Raw genomic sequence first — 18,823 nt, 5'->3', positions numbered from 1 at the left:
GCCGCGCCTCAGCTCTAGAAAAAGTACCGTACCTGCCTGTTAATCTATTTTTAGATTGTTGTGGTTGATATTTTTAAGCGTCACGGATAAGGTTTTAAGCGTCACGGCCGACCATAAAGCGTCACGGTAGAGAACCCAAGCGTCACGGTACCGTGACGCTTCAAAGGCCTGGGGAGAACACTGGATGAGAACCGGTGTTTCAACATGGTAAAGCCGTATACAACTTATTAAGTTACTAAATTCTACACAAAAAAAACATAATTCATGTCAAACCCTTGCTATAAAGAGAAAAAATTGTACCTTTTGTGATTCAAATCCTGGTAGCTAAAGTTTAAAGCATTTAACTGTTCCCCAATTGATCCTGAAACCAGGCCTTCTGAACCTATAAACTACTATCAACAGTATGTGCTAAATGTTGTCATCTTTTTTGTTAATTGTCTGTCCATGCTGAATTTAACTCAACCTTGGTTGTTCTGTGCTGAACAATGGTAACTACCCATTTTCAAATTTATGTAAGTAACTCTCAATTAGTATCTTTGTTGAAATTCATCTTATGATTTTATCACAAGGGTCTAATTTCAAATTATCAAGTCCTCCTATAACTAAGATTACCTTCAAATAAATATATCGTACTTAACTATTAGAGTATGTTCAGACTCACGGAGTTACGGTGGAGTTATCTACGCAAGGCGTACAGTAATCCGTGGCGTTAAAAGCCAAGGTGTTCAGACACAACGACCAACATTCCAATGCCTTGCGTTTAAAACACTCTGATCAGGTCAAAGCAGATAGAACTATATGTATACATTCATGACAATGCATGAAAGTTTACATCATTTACATTGTTTTTTTTATTAATATAATGTTTACCTTCAAATATACCGATTTGTTCTTACTACTTGTAGAATTGCATTTTAATTCAAAATAATTTAAAACGTAATTGTTACATGGACAATTATCTGATTAATTGATTTAATTTATGAAAATATCGTATCACTGACGCCAACTTTACTGTTCATTAAAATCTGAACCTTAAAATACATTTGACATAGCTATTTTGCTGTCGTATCATAGAGTACGGGTATGTAGTTGCTGTCTGCTAAACGTGGTCGTGTATTTTCATTGGTTAAGGTTAAAATCACTGATGCATCACTGGATTAGCCTTATGAAATCTACCCTCTCCCGCTAGAGTTATTAACGCCACTGGCGCGGAGTAACAGCTCCCTAACGCTAATCCGCGGCATGGTTCAGACACAAAAATATGTACACCGCTTACATTACTCCACCGTAACTCCGTGAGTCTGAACATACCCTTAGATTTTAAATACTGTACAATTCATCCATGGGAAGGAATAATGATACAGAATTTTATAATTAATAAATCTACATCATACATCATTCAGAAAGTACAATGAAGAAAACGTGAATGCTACGCAACTGATGATGACTGAATTGGTGAAAAAAATAATGCCAATGTCAAAGGGGAAAAAACAAATTCATTAATGTATTGGCTGTTTGATTGGCTTTACATTCTTTTTAAGAACCACATAATATACTTTCTTCTCCATGTAAACCTTTAAAGATGTATTGTCCCTCAAAACACAAAAAGAGATGAAATGAATCAAACTTTGAATAGGCCATTTTGTAGTTTTAATAATATTAATTCACTTTCACAAAAAATTATTATTCAACCTAAAAAAGACAACATAAATTGTTACATTTTAACCAAAAATCTGTGGACAATTTTTCTTTTTAAGTTACCTTTTTTCCTTTTTAAATTAGCAATTTTTGTTTAGATCCAATTTTTTGTCAAAGTAAATAACTACAGTATTATGTTACATTAAAATGGCATATTAAAAAAAAAAATGTTTAAAAAAGGACAATATATCTTTAAACAATAATTATATTTTTGAAATGTGTTGTTCCTCAAAAACATGAGAAATGAAGATTAATTAAATCAGACTTTGAATGTGTTATTTTGTAGTTTTAATAAAGTTAATCACTTTTTTAAATATTTTTGCTCTAAATTACAGTATCTAGTCACATGCAAACGCAACTCTATAGCTCACTGTAGTGAATTTATTTTAGTTGGTTCCGAGCTTTCTCAGGCGTATATATATTTCCACTCGACGTACACTGCTGTCACTGAATGATAACTCATACAAAAAGTATATTTAACTCAACTAGAACTTTTATTCCTTGTAATTTGATTAATACATCTTTCTACCACTACCAGTCAAGCCTTAATATTTTCTTTATCATCTTTCCGTTTATCTACTCTGATCTTATTCTCTCTTCTCCTTAATATCTATTACATTCCACTTTTATACTGGACATGCAAATTTTAGGCTTCAGAGGAGGATAACATTTTCCCTCCAAAATTTATACGATTTTGATTGGCTAATAATATAAGGCGGACCTGGTCTAAAGCATCCTTCTCTAAACACAGAGAATCACAACATTTAATATGACACTCACTATGTCGGTCGGTTGGTAAAAACTAACTCAAATTTGTGCTCGCGGCTGCAGCTATGTATATGGCCTTGTTTCAGGTAAATACATATTTTTTTAATCCAATTTTTGGTCACAGTGGATATTCTATTATGTGACATTAAAATGGCATATTCAACAACAAAATTAAGAATTATTTTTGCAGGGGGACAATACATCTTTAATTGTTACACTCTCTCCTTCTGCTATTCCCTCAATGTATGTATATTTTACTGTCTTTAGAACTGCATTTTGATAACTATTTTTGAACAATAATTATAACATTCCATAATGGTAATTAAAAACAATTGCAACTGATTGCTGATTTGTGTGAAATAATAAAACGGTAGTAATAAGAACAAAATTAAAAAGCAACAACCTTTTACTCTGAGACAATATTTTCATATCATAGTTTTATGACACGGTTTATAGTCTGTTAGTGGGTTTATTACTGATCATTAACTCTTTGTTAAGGAATGATAATCAGTGGATTACTGTATACTTATACAGCAATGATGGTACATACAAGTACTGTGCATCTTAACAAAGAACACCAGGTACTTTTTAGACGTTCAAAAGGTCGAAAGGTCAAAATAAAAAAAGTGCCTGTTTTTTAAATTTTTATATTCTTGACATCGAATAACCTCTTTTATTAAGGTTATAGGATCAGATTTTTTGTTTGCAAATTGAAAGATGAATTAATGAAAAAAGTTTTGCAGTAATTGAAACAAAAAAATTGATGGAAATTCCTTCAATCTCATTGTCCTTTATTTTGCTTTAAATTTGCATTTTATTATTATTAGAATTACAATTCGCAACCTTTGTGTTTTTGATACAATGTATATATGCACTGTAGCTTGGTGGTTAATGTATAATGGTTTAGAAATCTTGGTTCGAGTCCTTCTGTGGCTCAGTGGAACATTATTCAATATTTTGATGACCAATTTTCTAATTCTTTTTTATTTAAAAAGAGAAGGTACAATATTTCAATTTACAATTTTTTTCATTTTTCATTTACTATCTGGTAATTATAGTTCAAAAGATGAAGTTAGTATAATTTTAACCTTCATTTTTGGCCTGTTTGCAGGTTATTGCCCTTATATGCTTGAAAGTGTAAAAGGTCATAAAACAAAATATTATATATTATTATATTAATTTTAGTTACATATGATTGCATACCATAATTTGTTTAGATGTTTGTTTTTGATTTTTTTCGATGTTTTTTTTTTTCACAATGTACACAGCTTTAATCAAGTTCTAGGTTTATGTCAAGTCATACGTTTCTTTCATTTAATAAGGTTGTTTTTTATTTTTGTTGTAGTTGCCCATAGTCTTAAAACATATTGCCCATCAATAGTATATTATAGTATCAATCTTTGTCTTATCAGAAGATCCACACTAGGTGAACTAAAACAAAGATATAAATTCCAAATAACGACATTGCAATTTTTATCCACATTTGATCGGTGACGCTCTTGTAAATAATTAAAAATAAAGATCATTAAGCTTTTCATAAATCATGAAAATGTTTAAAAGTGTAGATCAAAATGTCAAACTCTAAACATGTCTACCATCTCGTTATTTATTCTATCTCTGTCTTTTAATAATAGTACTAATGAAAATTGCATATTCAGACTCTATTATGGCCAGAAAATTTCAACATTGGACAACTAGAATATTAATTTAATTCTTTTTTACACATTGAATGCATAAATTAAACTAAAATATGAAATATGAATATAAAAAAAAAAAAAAAAATTAAAAATCGACTAATGAACTATGTTCTCAATTACCAGAAAATTTAAAATGATCTGCTATGAAAATACTGGCTTATTTACTGCTAAAATGTCCTTTTCCAGTAATAATAGTATACCCTGGATTAACAACGAAACCATTCATTTCCGTTCCATACACTATTGATATTGTTAGATTATTTCGATTTAGCTGAACACTAAACTTGTTTAATTAATATGTTATAGCAGTAAAACTGTAAAACACATCCTTTGTTTTTTAAAAAGTTATTGTTGTCTAGGCAACCTTGAAGTTATATCAGAAGTGTTGATGTATCTCATCTGAAGTACAACCACAAACCAGTACCATTGAGCGTAATCTAATAGGCAGTGAAATCGCATGTTAAAGATGTCTGCTATTGTAATCAAATATATAGTGCATGGGATTCAAGTTCACACCGTGGGGGTTCACAAATTATCTTGAGATAACGGGCAGTTAAAAATTACTAATTACGCGATTATGGAAATTATGCATGTTCACCACCGCTGTACAGTACTGACATGATTAAGTTAGGCCCACCTAGGGCGTATGCCCGCTGCAGGTCCATTTTGAATTGCCGTAAATGATTAAACACTCACCCTCATCGAGTAAGTATAATTCGTATTTGTTGTTAGGCCCATATTTTTGAAAGAGGTTAACACGTTAATTTAGAAGGTCGCTTCAATGTATAGTTTTGCTTAATTGAAAAAAAAATTGATTAATTAACTATGTTCTCAATTACCAGAAAATTTAAAATGATCTTCTTTGAAAATACTGGCTTATTTTTGAAGGTCGCTTCAATGTATAGTTGTGCTTATTTCCTCAATTTACAAGCAGTTATTGTTTAAAATAAAACAAAAATTTTGTTTTTAATTCTTGTTTGCAAATACGATTTTTGTTTCATATTCAACTTATTATTAGTTTACTTACTATTTTTTTTAATGAAAACATTACAAACTATATGTTCCCTCACACATTTATTCACCTACAGCCAGTTATCCAACATTCAGTTATCCAACATCCACTTATTCTACTTATCCTACATTCAGTTATCCTACATCCAGTTATCCTACATACAGTTATTCTACATCCAGTTATTCTACTTATCCTACATTCAGTTATCCTACAGCCAATTATCCAACATTCAGTTATCCTACATCCAGTTGTTCTACTTATTCTACATTCAGTTATCCTACATCCAGTTATCCAACATCCAGTTATCCTACATCCAGTTGTTCTACTTATCCTACATTCAGTTATCCTACATCCAGTTATCCAACATCCAGTTATCCTACATCCAGTTGTTCTACTTATTCTACATTCAGTTATCTTTAGCCAATTATCCAACATTCAGTTATCCTACATCCAGTTATTCTACTTTTCCTACATCCAGTTATACTACATCTAGTTATTGTACTTCTACGTATTATACATCCAGTTAATATTCACCATCTCGTTATTCTACTATTTACATCCAGTTATCCAACTTCTAGTTATTTTGCATCTAGTTATTCAACATCCAGTTATCTTACATCCAGATATTCTACATTCACTTATCCAACTTCAAGTTATAAGATAAGATAAGATAAGATAACTTTTATTGATCCTCAAAAAGGAAATTCATTGTTATCTTATATGTAGTTATCCTATAATAGGTACACTATACATCTGGTCATTCTGCGTCTACTATTTTATATTATTAGTATAATACTTGTTTATTCCAATTTAATAGAATTAATCATGAAGTTTCATCAAATTCAGTACTTTAACAAGAATTCTTTAATACAGCGCCCTCTACAATTTTGAAAGCACAATAATAGCAACTTATAAGAACTTTATAGAATAAATAAACTAGCTGGTATATCTAACTCAAAGTTTATTAAGATAGTTTCAAACTGATGATGCAAATTAATACAATAAATTTAAATTAGCTCCGCACTTATGTAAAGTTGACTGATGTCTTTACTCCATGTTACTAGCAAGGGTGGTGCCAGGGAAGCTTAGCCCTGTCAGGGAGGATTTTCCATATTTGCTACAGGGAAAAATTCAAATATTTGAGTAAAGTAACTGCTATATTGGTACATTTTGATTACTTGGCAAAACAGAGTTTAAAACAATAGCGTTTACAATTTTTAAGTTATTCTGAATATTTTATTCATATTTTATTTGTAAATTTTGGTATATATGCCTATTTACAAATAAAATATGAATGAAATATAAAATAGAAAAATATAAAAAAAGAAAATTATACTGTATTTTTTTTTTAAACATAGGTCAAAAATCAACATACCCCGTCTGTGGCAATATGTTGCCAAGTACTTGACTCAGTTTCTGAGTGCTTTCATTTACTTTTTGTGTTGCTTTTCACATTGTTCATGTGGAAAGATCCTGTACCATAACAACATTGGTTGTAAATGAAATATTGACATTTTAAAGTGGATATTAATATTAATATTATTAACAAAAGTTTATGAAAAAAAGGTATTGTTATATTACTACATACTGGTCAGTAACATACTGGTCAGTAACATACTGGTCAGTAATGTATTGGTCAGTCTCAAAAGGCTTTGATGCTACCTGTGGTCCAGCTTCCATTAACCATCTCATAAACCATTAAACATATGTTTTAACAATTGAACACAGATTAGTTTTTTATTTTTATAATTTATGAATCAAAATTAACATGACCTAATGTGGACACAATGGTGTCCATTTAAAAAATTATTGACATACATTTATTGGTAGTAAAACGAAAATGGATAAAATATAAATGAGAATTATAATTTGAAATTGTTAACAATCTTTATAAAAGAACTGAAACAAAGGAATACAAGAAAATATAGGCTTCATAAGTAGCTTGATAAGAGATTCCTGATATTTTAAGTTTCAGTATTTTCCAGCTTAAAGTTGAAATTTCTCTCATTTTTTTGAAAATAAAACCTGCTTTTTCCACCAAAAGGTACAAATGCATTGGTGGCTCATTTCCCACAATGCGTTTAGCATTAGCCACACTTTGAAACCACCTTCCATACTTATTATTTACAATAGGTGCTTTTCCCAAAATTTGTTAAATACTTCTGCCTCTATGTTTGGATTTATAGCACTTTTATGAAGTCATTTTTTCATATCAGTCTTTCTTTTCACTTATTTCATGTATTTGAGCACCCTCTATGTTTGGGTGTTTTATAAAAATTATATTGCCCTCTGTTTTGGCAATACAGTAATTTGTTAAGGTCCCCTGTGTATCAGTTTCACTGTCTCATCCTGTTTCACTTTTGTCTTGTCAAGTAGCATAGGTGTTTAGCACCTGTTTGGTCTTTCCGTGCCTCCTTTTATAATTGTTTTGTCTTCTTTGTTATGTATATGGCAGAAACAGTGAATAAATAAAAAAAAAAAAAAAAGTGATGTGTCGCCCTCTATGTTTGTGTGTATGATGAAATTTATATCACCTCTATTGTTTAGCCAAACTTTTATCTCCTTATGCTTAATTTTTTCAAGTTGGCACTTTTTTCACATTTCACTTAAAACTCATCCGCATTTACCCGTATTTCAATCTTGTCAATCAGGTTGTTCGCAATTGAAAAGCCACAGTCAAACTTAAATGAAAATTGTGCAAAAAAAAGTTCTTCATTTCCTGACAATTTTATTAAATATTAAATTTAATTCAACAAAATCTTACAGTACAATTCTAAATGATATAAACAATTATAAAATAATAAATAACTACTTTTATCAATCCCATAATTCTTCACTCTCAGCCCAATGGATTTAATCTATCCCAGGTTCAACATGCTTAAGCAAATAACAAGTCCAATTCCATACGTTTTTAGATGTAATATATCTAATCAAACCATCTTTCTCGGCACAAACATTGTAGATCACTTGGCACTTGTGTACAATCAAACACTAGGGGGCAGATCATTTTTCTTCAGACGAAACGCGTGTGCATTCACTTTTTTCTCTTAGTGATGGCGGCGCTATAACATTTCTTCCACATGTCACAAAAGAGGGTGCATTTTGGTTGCTATACTTTTATTACTTGAAATGGAGAAGAGCGTGCACAAAAGTCGGAAATACATACAAAAATCTTTCGCTCTAAACTCAAATAAAAATTTATGTATGACAGTGACCCTTGGCAACCAATAATCGTTTTGCTTGTTTCAATTTTAGGCCATCTAACTGAGAAGATCAATAGAATTATTAGCTTCCATTATACTGCGGAAACACACTAGAATGTTCAATGTTTATTCTAGCGTGCTCACAAATGTTTTTTGCCTAGAAATAATAATAAATCTGACTTAGGTAAGCAAATTTAGGGATTTAAAGCAAAGCAAGTTTGATAAATCCGATCCCATGTTACATGCTTCCCTGGGATCCAGCCCCAAAGCAAAGTTCACAATACACATATTTTTATTGTATGGATATGATATTGTTTAAACAAAATGTTCTAGCGCCATCTAGTTAGTTGGAGCAGGAAAATTAACAACATGGAATAAATGAGTCTGTAAACAATCAGAATTAAGATAAACACCAAATAAAAAAACACATTTACATTCAAAATACTGTAGTTAAGCACACTTATTTTTGAAATAATATATTTAGTCCAATAAACAACTACATTTAATAAATACATGTAGTTGCCAGCCAAATGAGTTCATTTCCTATAAAGTTCACTAACTACTTTTAGTGAGTTGTCATTCTAGCCTCTTTATTAAAGTCATTAAACATTTATACTGTTTTTCGGTAAATTAATAACATTCACATTGTTTTTATTGATTTGACCTCTGTCTAGGAATTAGCGCATTTATGTTGTTGCATCCAAAGAAATAAATATGAAAAAGTCTTGTGACAGTCAATTTAGGGTACATTCCTAGGCAGAGTTGATGATCCTGACGGACTTGTTTTCGGACTGTTCTTACTACTTTGTAAAGTGCTGGATGTTTTTCCTAATGTCAAATTTCCCGAATTTGAATGTTCACGGAAAGTGGAAGAGTCCAATGGCTTTGATGGTTTGGTACCACAGCGCAAAAGATCTTTATAAGCATTGCGAAATTTATTGTTTTTCCATGCGTAAATAAAAGGGTTCACGCTTGAGTTTAATACTGCAAGAAACGATGCAAAGCGCCAGATAGACGGTGGTGCTGATTGGTTGATATCAACTGCTGTCAAAAGCAATATTGGACCCCAACATATTGAATATGCAACGTAGACAACAAGTAAATTCTTCGCAACTCGTATTTCTCTGCTTACTCTCCTTTGCGCTGCTTGAATACTTCTCCCGAGGTCGCTTTGCGTACGGACACGACTCCGCCGGATAAACATGAATATCTTTGTGTAGCAGAAGATTATTATAATAGTTGAAATATTAAAATACGTTCCAAGGACTACTAATGTGTACAGCCAGTTCCCATCATTTGATATGTTGCACGCCAAAATAACATCGTTATATCCAAACTTTCCAAATCCAAAAAACGGCGGTATAATTGTTATAAAAGACACCAACCATCCAGTCAGACAAAATAATAATGTTCTCTTAACTGTGAAAATATCCTGAGATTTCTGCGGCCATAATATGCTCATATAACGATTGATCGCTATAGAAACGAGGTTTGTTGTTGACGCTGAACAACTTAGCGTGAGTGCAGCACCGAGAAAAAAACAAAGACTATTTGATAGTGGCCAATCACGATTGACGAGTGAAACCACGGTGAATGGATTTGTAACGGTACAAACAATCAGATCAGCAAGTGCAAGATTTAACAAGAAAAAGTTGCCCGGTATTCTGAGGTGTTTGTATTTACAAATCGCAATAATCGTTAGCAAGTTTGCAATTGTTCCGACAACTCCAATCATTACGATTCCTCCAACGTGGAATGAGACGGCGACTTTCTGTAGTGAATCCATATTGCCCTGGAAATAGTCTTAGATTTTGTTAGGGAAATATTTCCCAAGATTTCCTGACACTTGGGATTGAGTTACTTTTCAACAAGTTCAAGTTCTGTCTAGGAAATTTCACTATGTCTAGGGCTAAAAAATTAAGAAATGCCATGTTATTAATATTATAATTTTGTTAATTTAAAAACAACAGTTTAAAAAAATATTAATTATTATAATTTTTTGATATTTCAAGAAGAATGTATTTTGTAAATAAATAATTAATTGAATATCTTAAAACCAAATGAACACAAATTTACTAATAAGAGAAAAAGAAATGTTATCTTTTACAAATTTACATGTTTTCAGTCCTCATTGTGTTTAAATAGGATTCAACCAAAGTTTTTCATCAAAAACATAAGTTTTTTCCTATCATAAAATGTGTGTCAAATTAATAATTAAACAATTATAATTAATAGAAAATTCACTTACTCTTTTTTCAGCTCATGAGAAATCTTCCAATGGATTTAAAAAAATGAAAATAATCTGTTATTAACTGTGAAGATGTAGAAATGTTCAAGAGTGCATGCATAAGCTGCTTTTTAAACAAAAGATTACTTGTAAAAATTTATAACCAGCTAGTTATTTACAAATATGAATATAAATTTATAAGAAATCCCAGCTAGCAGTTTACCAACACCTCTTACTCAACCAGAAAGCATGCATCTATCTTTGTATTTGATTGGTTTCTTGTTTTGTAGTACGTGCCTAGGAGCATTAAATACAATAGCAGATGTGCGCTGCTGTGTGGTTCAGATTGCTGTAAAGGCGTGCTTTCCAATGTCAGAGCTTCTTCAATTGGTCAATACAGAAAGCTTTACGATTTCCTCAATGTGTCATATGTTATTTAGTTTGGTGCCAAGGTGAATTTAACACTATCAAGGTTAATCTATTCGTCTTTGAACCATAATGTAATACCGAATTAGTGTGTACTATATTTTGTTTTGTAATTTTGGTATTATTTATATTAAGTAATTTATTTATTGAAATTTGTTAGCAGTTGTTAAATAGATTTTAATTTTGTATTATAAAATATGTCGAGTGGGTGTTTGAGTGCTAAGATGCATTGCCCCCCCCCCCCCCCTCCATAGCTGTAAAATGTTAATTAATAAATGAAGATTTTAATAGATAGATTTTTTATTTTTAATGTAATTTCGAAAACATACGTAGAACATTTTACTAAAAATATACTACCGTTTTACACTCCATTTTGCTTGTTAGTATTGAATAGTGTTGACATTAAGCTGTCTAATGTGTGATTTATAGTTATTGTGTATATTAGAGTTTTCCTTTCTCTCTCCTCTTTCTCCTTCCTTTTCAGAAACTTAATCTCTGTCTACACTATCAAACTATGAGAAAAAAAGTGTGATTTGCCCAAATATAGTAGTGATATGACATCATCATGTCCATATATGGGCACATCACATTTTTTTTATAAATAAAGTTTATAGTGTAGACAGGATTTTATACTATTTCAGTATTTATTGGTACTCACTTTCGAATCAGTGGCACACACCTTTCGGTGGTGCGTCCATACAAATATAAACAACAACATATAAAAGGTAAATGATGATAAAACTTACGGTGGCCCACAACTGTCACGCACACTATAACACAGAATCACACAATTAAAGAAGGAATTACACAATTAAAGAAGGAATCACACAATTAAAGAAGAAATCGCACAATTAAAAAAGAAATCGCATATAAACAAAAGAAAGCATGAAAATACAAAACGAAATGCACAAATAAAGAAGAAACGCACAATTAAAGAAGAGCTAAGCACAATTAAAGAAGTCCGCAACAAATTCGAAAGCTCCTCGCACAATTAAAGAAGTCTGCAACAAATTTGAAAGCCCCTCGCACAATGAAAGAAGTCCGCAACAAATTCGAAAGCTCCTCGCACAATTAAAGAAGTCCGCAACAAATTCGAAAGTACCTCACACACAATTAAAGTACAGTAGTCCGTATGGAACGCCATTGCTGCCTCCGGCAGGAAACTTTAATTCTATTCGGCTCTTTTACCATTACGTTCGGCTCTTTTAGCATTCGGCGCATTTCTATTCGGCCCATTTACCATTACGTTCGGTTCTTTCAGCATTCGGCTCTTTTTTATTCGGCCCATTTACCATTACGTTCGGCTCTTTCAGCATTCGGCTCTTTTTAATTCGGCCCTTTTTTATTCGGCTCTTTCTGCATTACGTTCGGCTCTTTTTGATTTGGCCCTTTTTTATGCGGGGCGCAATTAAATTCTAACCTTTTTCATGGGGTCAAATGGAAGAAAATCAACGGCTGGAAATGAGTCTATGAAAAGTTTACAAAACATATAGATGCAGCATGTAGAGTGTTTGGTTGGTTGAATTAAATGAATTTGAAGGCTATTTCAATATAACTAAATCATTTTATTGACATGATTAATGTGTTAGTTAGAGAACTTGCAATTGTCCTACCTTATTGACCATTTTGAGAGAGAAAAGGTTTGATTTATGGCCTAGGCTAGCTAGGCCTCGCCTAGTGTCAGCCAAACATTTAATAATAATAATTTACCCTTTCTCTCTCAAAATTTGTTAAAAGATGAATTAATTTAGGTTATTCAACACATCTTTAATCGGTTGGCTACTCATGGTTGGCGCCATGATGATGAAATGTTTGTAAACTTTTCATAGACTCATTTCCAGTCGTTGATTTTCTTCCATTTGACCCATGTCAAAGGTTAGATTTTAATTGCGCCATATAAAAAAATGCCGATTTAAAAAAAGCCCAACGTAATGCAGAAAGAGCCGAATCAAAAAGAGCCGAACGTAATGTTAAATGGGCCGAATAAAAAAGAGCCGAATGCTGAAAGAGCCGAACGTAATGGTAAATTGGCCGAATAAAAAAGAGCCGAAAGCTGAAAGAGCCGAACGTAATGGTAAAAAATGGGCCAAATAGAAATGAGCTGAATGCTGAAAGAGCCGTACGTAATGGTAAAAAGGCCGAATAGAAATGCGCCGAATGGTAAAAGAGCCGAACGTAATGGTAAAAGAGCCGAATAGAATTAAAGTTTGCTGCTGCCGGAGGCAGCGATGGCGTTCCATATGGACTACTGTACTCTAATTGTGCGAGGTACTTTCGAATTTGTTGCGGTCTTCTTTAATTGTGCGAGGTACTTTCGAATTTGTTGCGGACTTCTTTAATTGTGCGAGGAGCTTTTGATTTTGTTGCGAACTTCTTTAATTGTGCGAGGAGCTTTCGAATTTGTTGCGGACTTCTTTAATTGTGCTTAGCTCTTCTTTATTTGTGCATTTCTTTTTATATTTTCATGCTTTCTTTTGTTTATATGCGATTCCTTCTTTAATTGTGTGATTTCTTCTTTAATTGTGTGATTCCTTCTTTAATTGTGTGATTTCTTCTTTAATTGTGTGATTCCTTCTTTAATTGTGTGATTCCTTCTTTAATTGTGTGAATATGATTTATATAGTGTGCGTGACAGTTGTGGGCCACCGTAAAAACTTACATAATTAACTTACATTGAAAAAAAGGGTAAAGCATTGAGTTTTCACCCCAAAAACAAACTTTTTTTTTTAATTTAAAAACTTTGATATCTATGATTTATTAATAAAATAAGAAAAAATACAATAGGAATACAATAATATAAAATATTTTTATAGCCTTTTCTTTTTTTATTGAACAATTTTGTACGAATTTTATCCCCATGCAGTTGAGAGTTTTGATTGATTAATTGAAGAGATCTATTCTACACCAAATTGATCCATTCTCATAAATCATGGCTGGTCCAGTCTTATGTCAATGGTTACGGTAAACTCTTAATCTTTTATGAATACTACCGCACTTTAAGATCATTCTAGGATTAGAAACGCAACACTGTTTCACCACCTTTCTCGCTGCAGATGTCCAACAGTACAAAGGATCCTCCTCATCATCATCAATTTTAAAATTTCATCTCTTTGTTAGTTAGTATGTCTGTTAGTGTATTCCTAATCACTGTACTGTTTCTCATTATCGAGCACAGTAAAAGGCATGTTATTTTCACCTTTACAAATTGTTAAGATTGTAATTGATAGTTTTCATTAATATTAACTAAGCTCCTTTGACCTGGTTTCTAATGAAAATTTAAACAATGGATTTAATATCATATTTTTTTAACAAATAATACTCTTGTTCCTTTTGAAATAATAAAGAACCGATCTTTCAATAAATCAGTTGGAAAACTCTTAATTAATTCTGGTGTCATTCACCAAAATCGATTTTTGTGTAGCAATTTTTAATCGATGCAACACAATCAGAAAATTGTATATCCATGACTTTCATCAGCAACTGTGTTATTTCTACTGTACCAATTGTTGCAAAAGGTTGTAGGTACCAGGTTGTAGGCACCAAAAGCAGTTCTAATGCTGATTTAACACCAGTATGTTATGTAATTGTTGTATTACTCAATATTTTTTTTGTTTTTTTTTTGTATATATTTAGTCGAATTGCCAAGGATAACCATAAGCCAATTAATTAATAATACCCTTCTTAAGACAAAAACAAACATATACACAAGATGCTCTACATAAACAAAGTCGTATTAGAATAGAAGTCTTTGGGAGTGAGTTTTAATTTGTTATTAGAAAAAATCCTGACATATGACAGGGCTTGAACCCAGGACCCTTGGATTGGTAGCCAAGCATCATAACCCCTAAACCACTCTACTTACAATTATTACTCACAATATATATTACTTGCAGAAATTATTTTTGGCCAACTCGGATGTAAATTGCTTTGTTCACGCTAATGATTCTTGCTTATTTCCAGGTACAAAGTATTTGATATTAGCAAAACATTCAACTTTCCTTTGTATTTTGTAGTGTAATTTTAGTTTATATCTTCCTTTGTCTGCATGACACTGATCATTTTATAATAGAACAAGAGCACATAATAAATGACAGTCATTAATACTTTGAGATTTATGCTAGTTAGAAAATCTAGGTTAAATTGATACAAAAAGGTTAACATACAATTTCAGTCAATCTTTTTTTGTAATTTAATGTGCCAATATATGAACATGATGATGTCACATCAATTATCATATTTGAGTATAGCAATACCATAAAACTGGTTTGATAAAGCTTTTACTTTTGCACTTCTTAACTATCTAGACTGTTAAAGTTGTATTGTTTCCCAAAAACATGAAAAATTAATTAAATAAACTTTGAATAGGTTATTTTGTAGTTTTAATAAAGTTAATCACTTACGTAGAAAACAAAAACGAAAAAAGAATAACATTTCCACTTATAAAATGACAAAAAAATAAATGGTTAAATCAACCAAAAACCCCTTGGCTGGCAGCAAATTTGATCTTTTTTTGGTTTAAATGACAGTTTTTTCAGGTAATTACATTTTTTTTTCGATCCAATATTTGGTAAAAGTAGATAATGATTACGTTACATTAAAATGGCATATTATTTAACAACAATTTTGTTAAGAATTATTTTTTCAGGGGGACAATACATCTTTAAGTAGAAATGGTATTTATCAATTTTAGCTCAATCTTTTTAACTGAAGAGCAAAACTAGGATCTTTCTAATTACAATTTTGTATCATATTCGTGTCTATCCTGTCTTTCAAACAATAATAATGAAACTATTTTAATAATAATTAATAATGATAATAATAACTATTTTTCATGTTACAAATAATAACAACTCAGATGTTCTTATCAATATATAGTATTTTATTTTCCAACAGCAGCTTATTCACATTAGTTATGATTAAACTAAACAACAGGTTTCTTTCACTTTGGTAATAAAAAAATAATAAAAACGATTGAATTTTCTATTAAATATATTTAATAAAAGAAACCACCAACTATATTTTCAGATAAGTTTAATAGTTTACTATTGTGTACAGAGCTCAGTTAACAATATGAAAACCACAAAAACATATGGTTCAAATTCTATGAATCGCAATCTTTTTTTGCAAGAAACAGGGTTGGTACGATTGCACCTGTCTTAATCTGATTGTGTTAATAACTTATCTTTAGTTTATGATATACTCAGCAAGTGTCAATCAAAAATATACTTTAATATATCCGCATTTTGCAAAGCTTGAAGCGCTGGAAAAAAAAAACATAGTTTTTGTGGTTTTTACTATTTATATTATAGTTTTGTTTTATGATTTTTAGAAATTCGCAACAAAGAAACCTGTTGTTTAAAGGCACTAGACCTACATTTTTTCAACCTAATTTAAAATCACACACTACATCTTATAAACACTATATGGACCTATTGCAAAAATTGTTCTGATTCTAATCATTTTAGCGGCCCGCTATAAATCCCAACATGCATCATGCACGGATTGATATTTTCATATTGTGATGTGATGCACCCACTTTTATCAATCGTGTGAAAGGGTAAACAAATAAAAGAACCGCTAAAATACCAGGTCTTCCCCAATTTTTTGTATCAACGGATTCTGCCAAAAAACGAATAACAACTAATTCAGCAATGCGACAACGTCAGGCTAGGCCTATAGCTAGCGTACGATGTTCGTACCAGCTACAGTAGGCCTACAAAACTAAGCCTAACTAAGCTAGAAATGTCTACGAGAGAACTTTCGATGCAATCTACTTAGGTAGTGCATTGTTTTTCTCTTTTTGCCATAATTAAAATTAGAACGCATAAGAAAAGTAAAGACCTGGTTTAATGTTTTTAACGTTACATACATACAGTATATGCATTGTTTTAACAAAATGTCAAAAATTGCAGGTCCTATGGTTTATAGTCCTTATCTGAAAAGACTCTTTCTACCACCACCACCAGAACCATGGAGCGAGTGAGCCTCTAACCCTTGTCAATTTTATGGCTACATGGCTCCACTGTCATGGAAAATAACCTTTTTTGTTGTAAAGAAATAGATGTATCAATTTAATAACCAGATATTTATATAAGAAGATATTTATGTCTAGAGCCCCAACATTAAAGTTATAAAATATTGAGAATGATGACACTGAAGAACAAGTATGCATTACCAAGAATTTTGAAAAAGAATTAATTACAAATTGAATGGTAGTAGGTCTGTTGTTGTTCTATTGTTTATAAAATTTAAACAACATTAAAAAAGTCTGTAGTATCTTTTAAAAAGTGGTTACTGGTTACTGCTTCAATGCTGTGTAATATAATAATAAGTTGGGTTTTTTTCAATGTTTATATAATAGAAATTTTAAACCTGGATATACCCTTTAAGGATATTTAGTATTTAAAAAAAAAATGTCTATTTTTTTTTTCTATTCTTTCGACTTTAGTGAGCTACTTGACAGTGATTTTTATTCCTATTTGATGAACCTGTTATGTGGATTTTTTATCAATACATTAATTCATTTATAATGTTTTGTTACTTCTTTGTAATTAAATGAAAAAGAAGGAGATAATTACAGTATCATTATCAGTGTTTCTCACGCATCAACTCTTTAGGTCACCGTGTGCCTAAATATGATATCATTTTAACACATGATACCGCGTTAATTGTCTTTGTGTTCTTCTCTTCTAGGCTTTTGGTTCTACCATCATAAATGTAGTTTTTGTAAACAAAAAGCTTATAATATAAAGTGGTGATTCAACTACCAGTGCTCTATTACATAATGTCATAATATTTAAAGACCTTGTTTATTTGAAAGTTAGTTACAGTATCATAAAATGTCATCATACAGTTTCAGGTCCACAGTTTGATCTTTATTAGCAATGGTATTATACTGATGCTAACCTTTGTTTTAAAGAGTAGGTTCAATGTTCTATTTAGCAATTCCTTTTAAACATGGTTCCCCTTGGACGCAACGCAATAAAACGTATGTGCCACAAGTTGGTTGTCCAATTACAAATGATTAATCTTCTGAACTCTAGCTTGTAATTGCCTAAATTACTTGTGTTGCTTTTTTGTTTTGTTTTATAAATATACTGGCCGACCTCTTCAGTCAAAGACTGGTCTCCCAGATGGCCCAGTTGGTGATGTACTAATACACCGGGGTAACCCCCTACTCGTCTCGAAAGATGTACTAGGTTCTTTAAAGTGCACATGAGCTAGTTGTGCACACTGGACCTACAATTTATAGTCCTTATCCGAGAAGACTCGTTCTACCACCAGAACCATGGAGTGAGTGAGCCTCGAACCCCTGCCGATGTTATGGTTACGTAATTACGGTTCCACTGTCTCAACCACACGGCCACTCAACTCACTAAATCTAAAGATTGTGTTTCTGATCTTTAAGTTATCAACTGGTTTTGTAAATTGGTGTTCGTCTTTAATTCTGAAGATTATTGGTTCGATGCCACACTCTGCATATTATTATGCCATACATTGAATTACTTTCATTAGAAAAGTGGTATGCTTAATTAATGCATTGTAGCTTGGCACCCATCTTGGTTTATTTTATGTCTTTAGGTCGGTATTACGTAGTAAATGAATCACTGTTATATTAGATAAGTGGTAATCTCCCTGGGCTATTTTATGAATCGGCTTCATCCGGGGTAACCTCCCACTCATCTAGAATGATGAACTGGGTTCTTTAAAGTGCACACGGGTAATAACTGTACAACGAACCTCGGTTTATAGTCCTCTATCCGAGAAGACTTGTTCCAGAACTAATAGTGAA

At 31.7% G+C, this 18,823-nt stretch overlaps 2 protein-coding genes across 3 annotated transcripts in view; one reads left to right on the top strand and one right to left on the bottom strand.

The window, feature by feature from the left end:
- The window catches only part of LOC140039323 (probable hydrolase PNKD), a 54,418-nt gene that overhangs the window by 15,558 nt on the left and 20,037 nt on the right, over positions 1 to 18,823 (top strand). The window lies entirely within an intron of this gene.
- LOC140063801 (melatonin receptor type 1C-like) lies at positions 7,926 to 15,022 on the bottom strand. 2 transcript variants are annotated; one of them, XM_072084777.1, is made up of 3 exons: positions 14,907 to 15,022; positions 10,627 to 10,649; positions 7,926 to 10,287 (listed from the first exon to the last, which is right to left on the bottom strand). In XM_072084777.1, exon 3 carries the CDS (start codon positions 10,162 to 10,164, stop codon positions 9,118 to 9,120), a length of 1,047 nt encoding a protein of 348 aa, XP_071940878.1. In that variant the 5' UTR covers positions 10,165 to 10,287; positions 10,627 to 10,649; positions 14,907 to 15,022; the 3' UTR covers positions 7,926 to 9,117. The 2 variants fall into 2 exon arrangements, with proteins under 2 accessions (XP_071940878.1, XP_071966286.1); XM_072110185.1 differs by lacking the exon at positions 14,907 to 15,022 and having other exon boundaries at positions 10,627 to 10,882.

This window comes from Antedon mediterranea, chromosome 1 (assembly GCF_964355755.1).
Source record: "Antedon mediterranea chromosome 1, ecAntMedi1.1, whole genome shotgun sequence".
Taxonomy (NCBI): Eukaryota; Metazoa; Echinodermata; class Crinoidea; order Comatulida; family Antedonidae; genus Antedon; species Antedon mediterranea.
Note: the sequence above shows the minus strand (reverse complement) of the source record. Positions and strands in the feature narration are given on the sequence as shown.

Coding starts and splice junctions, on each gene's coding strand:
- LOC140063801 (XM_072084777.1), bottom strand. CDS start 10,164: ATGGATTCACTACAGAAAGTCGCCGTCTCATTCCACGTTGGAGGAATC.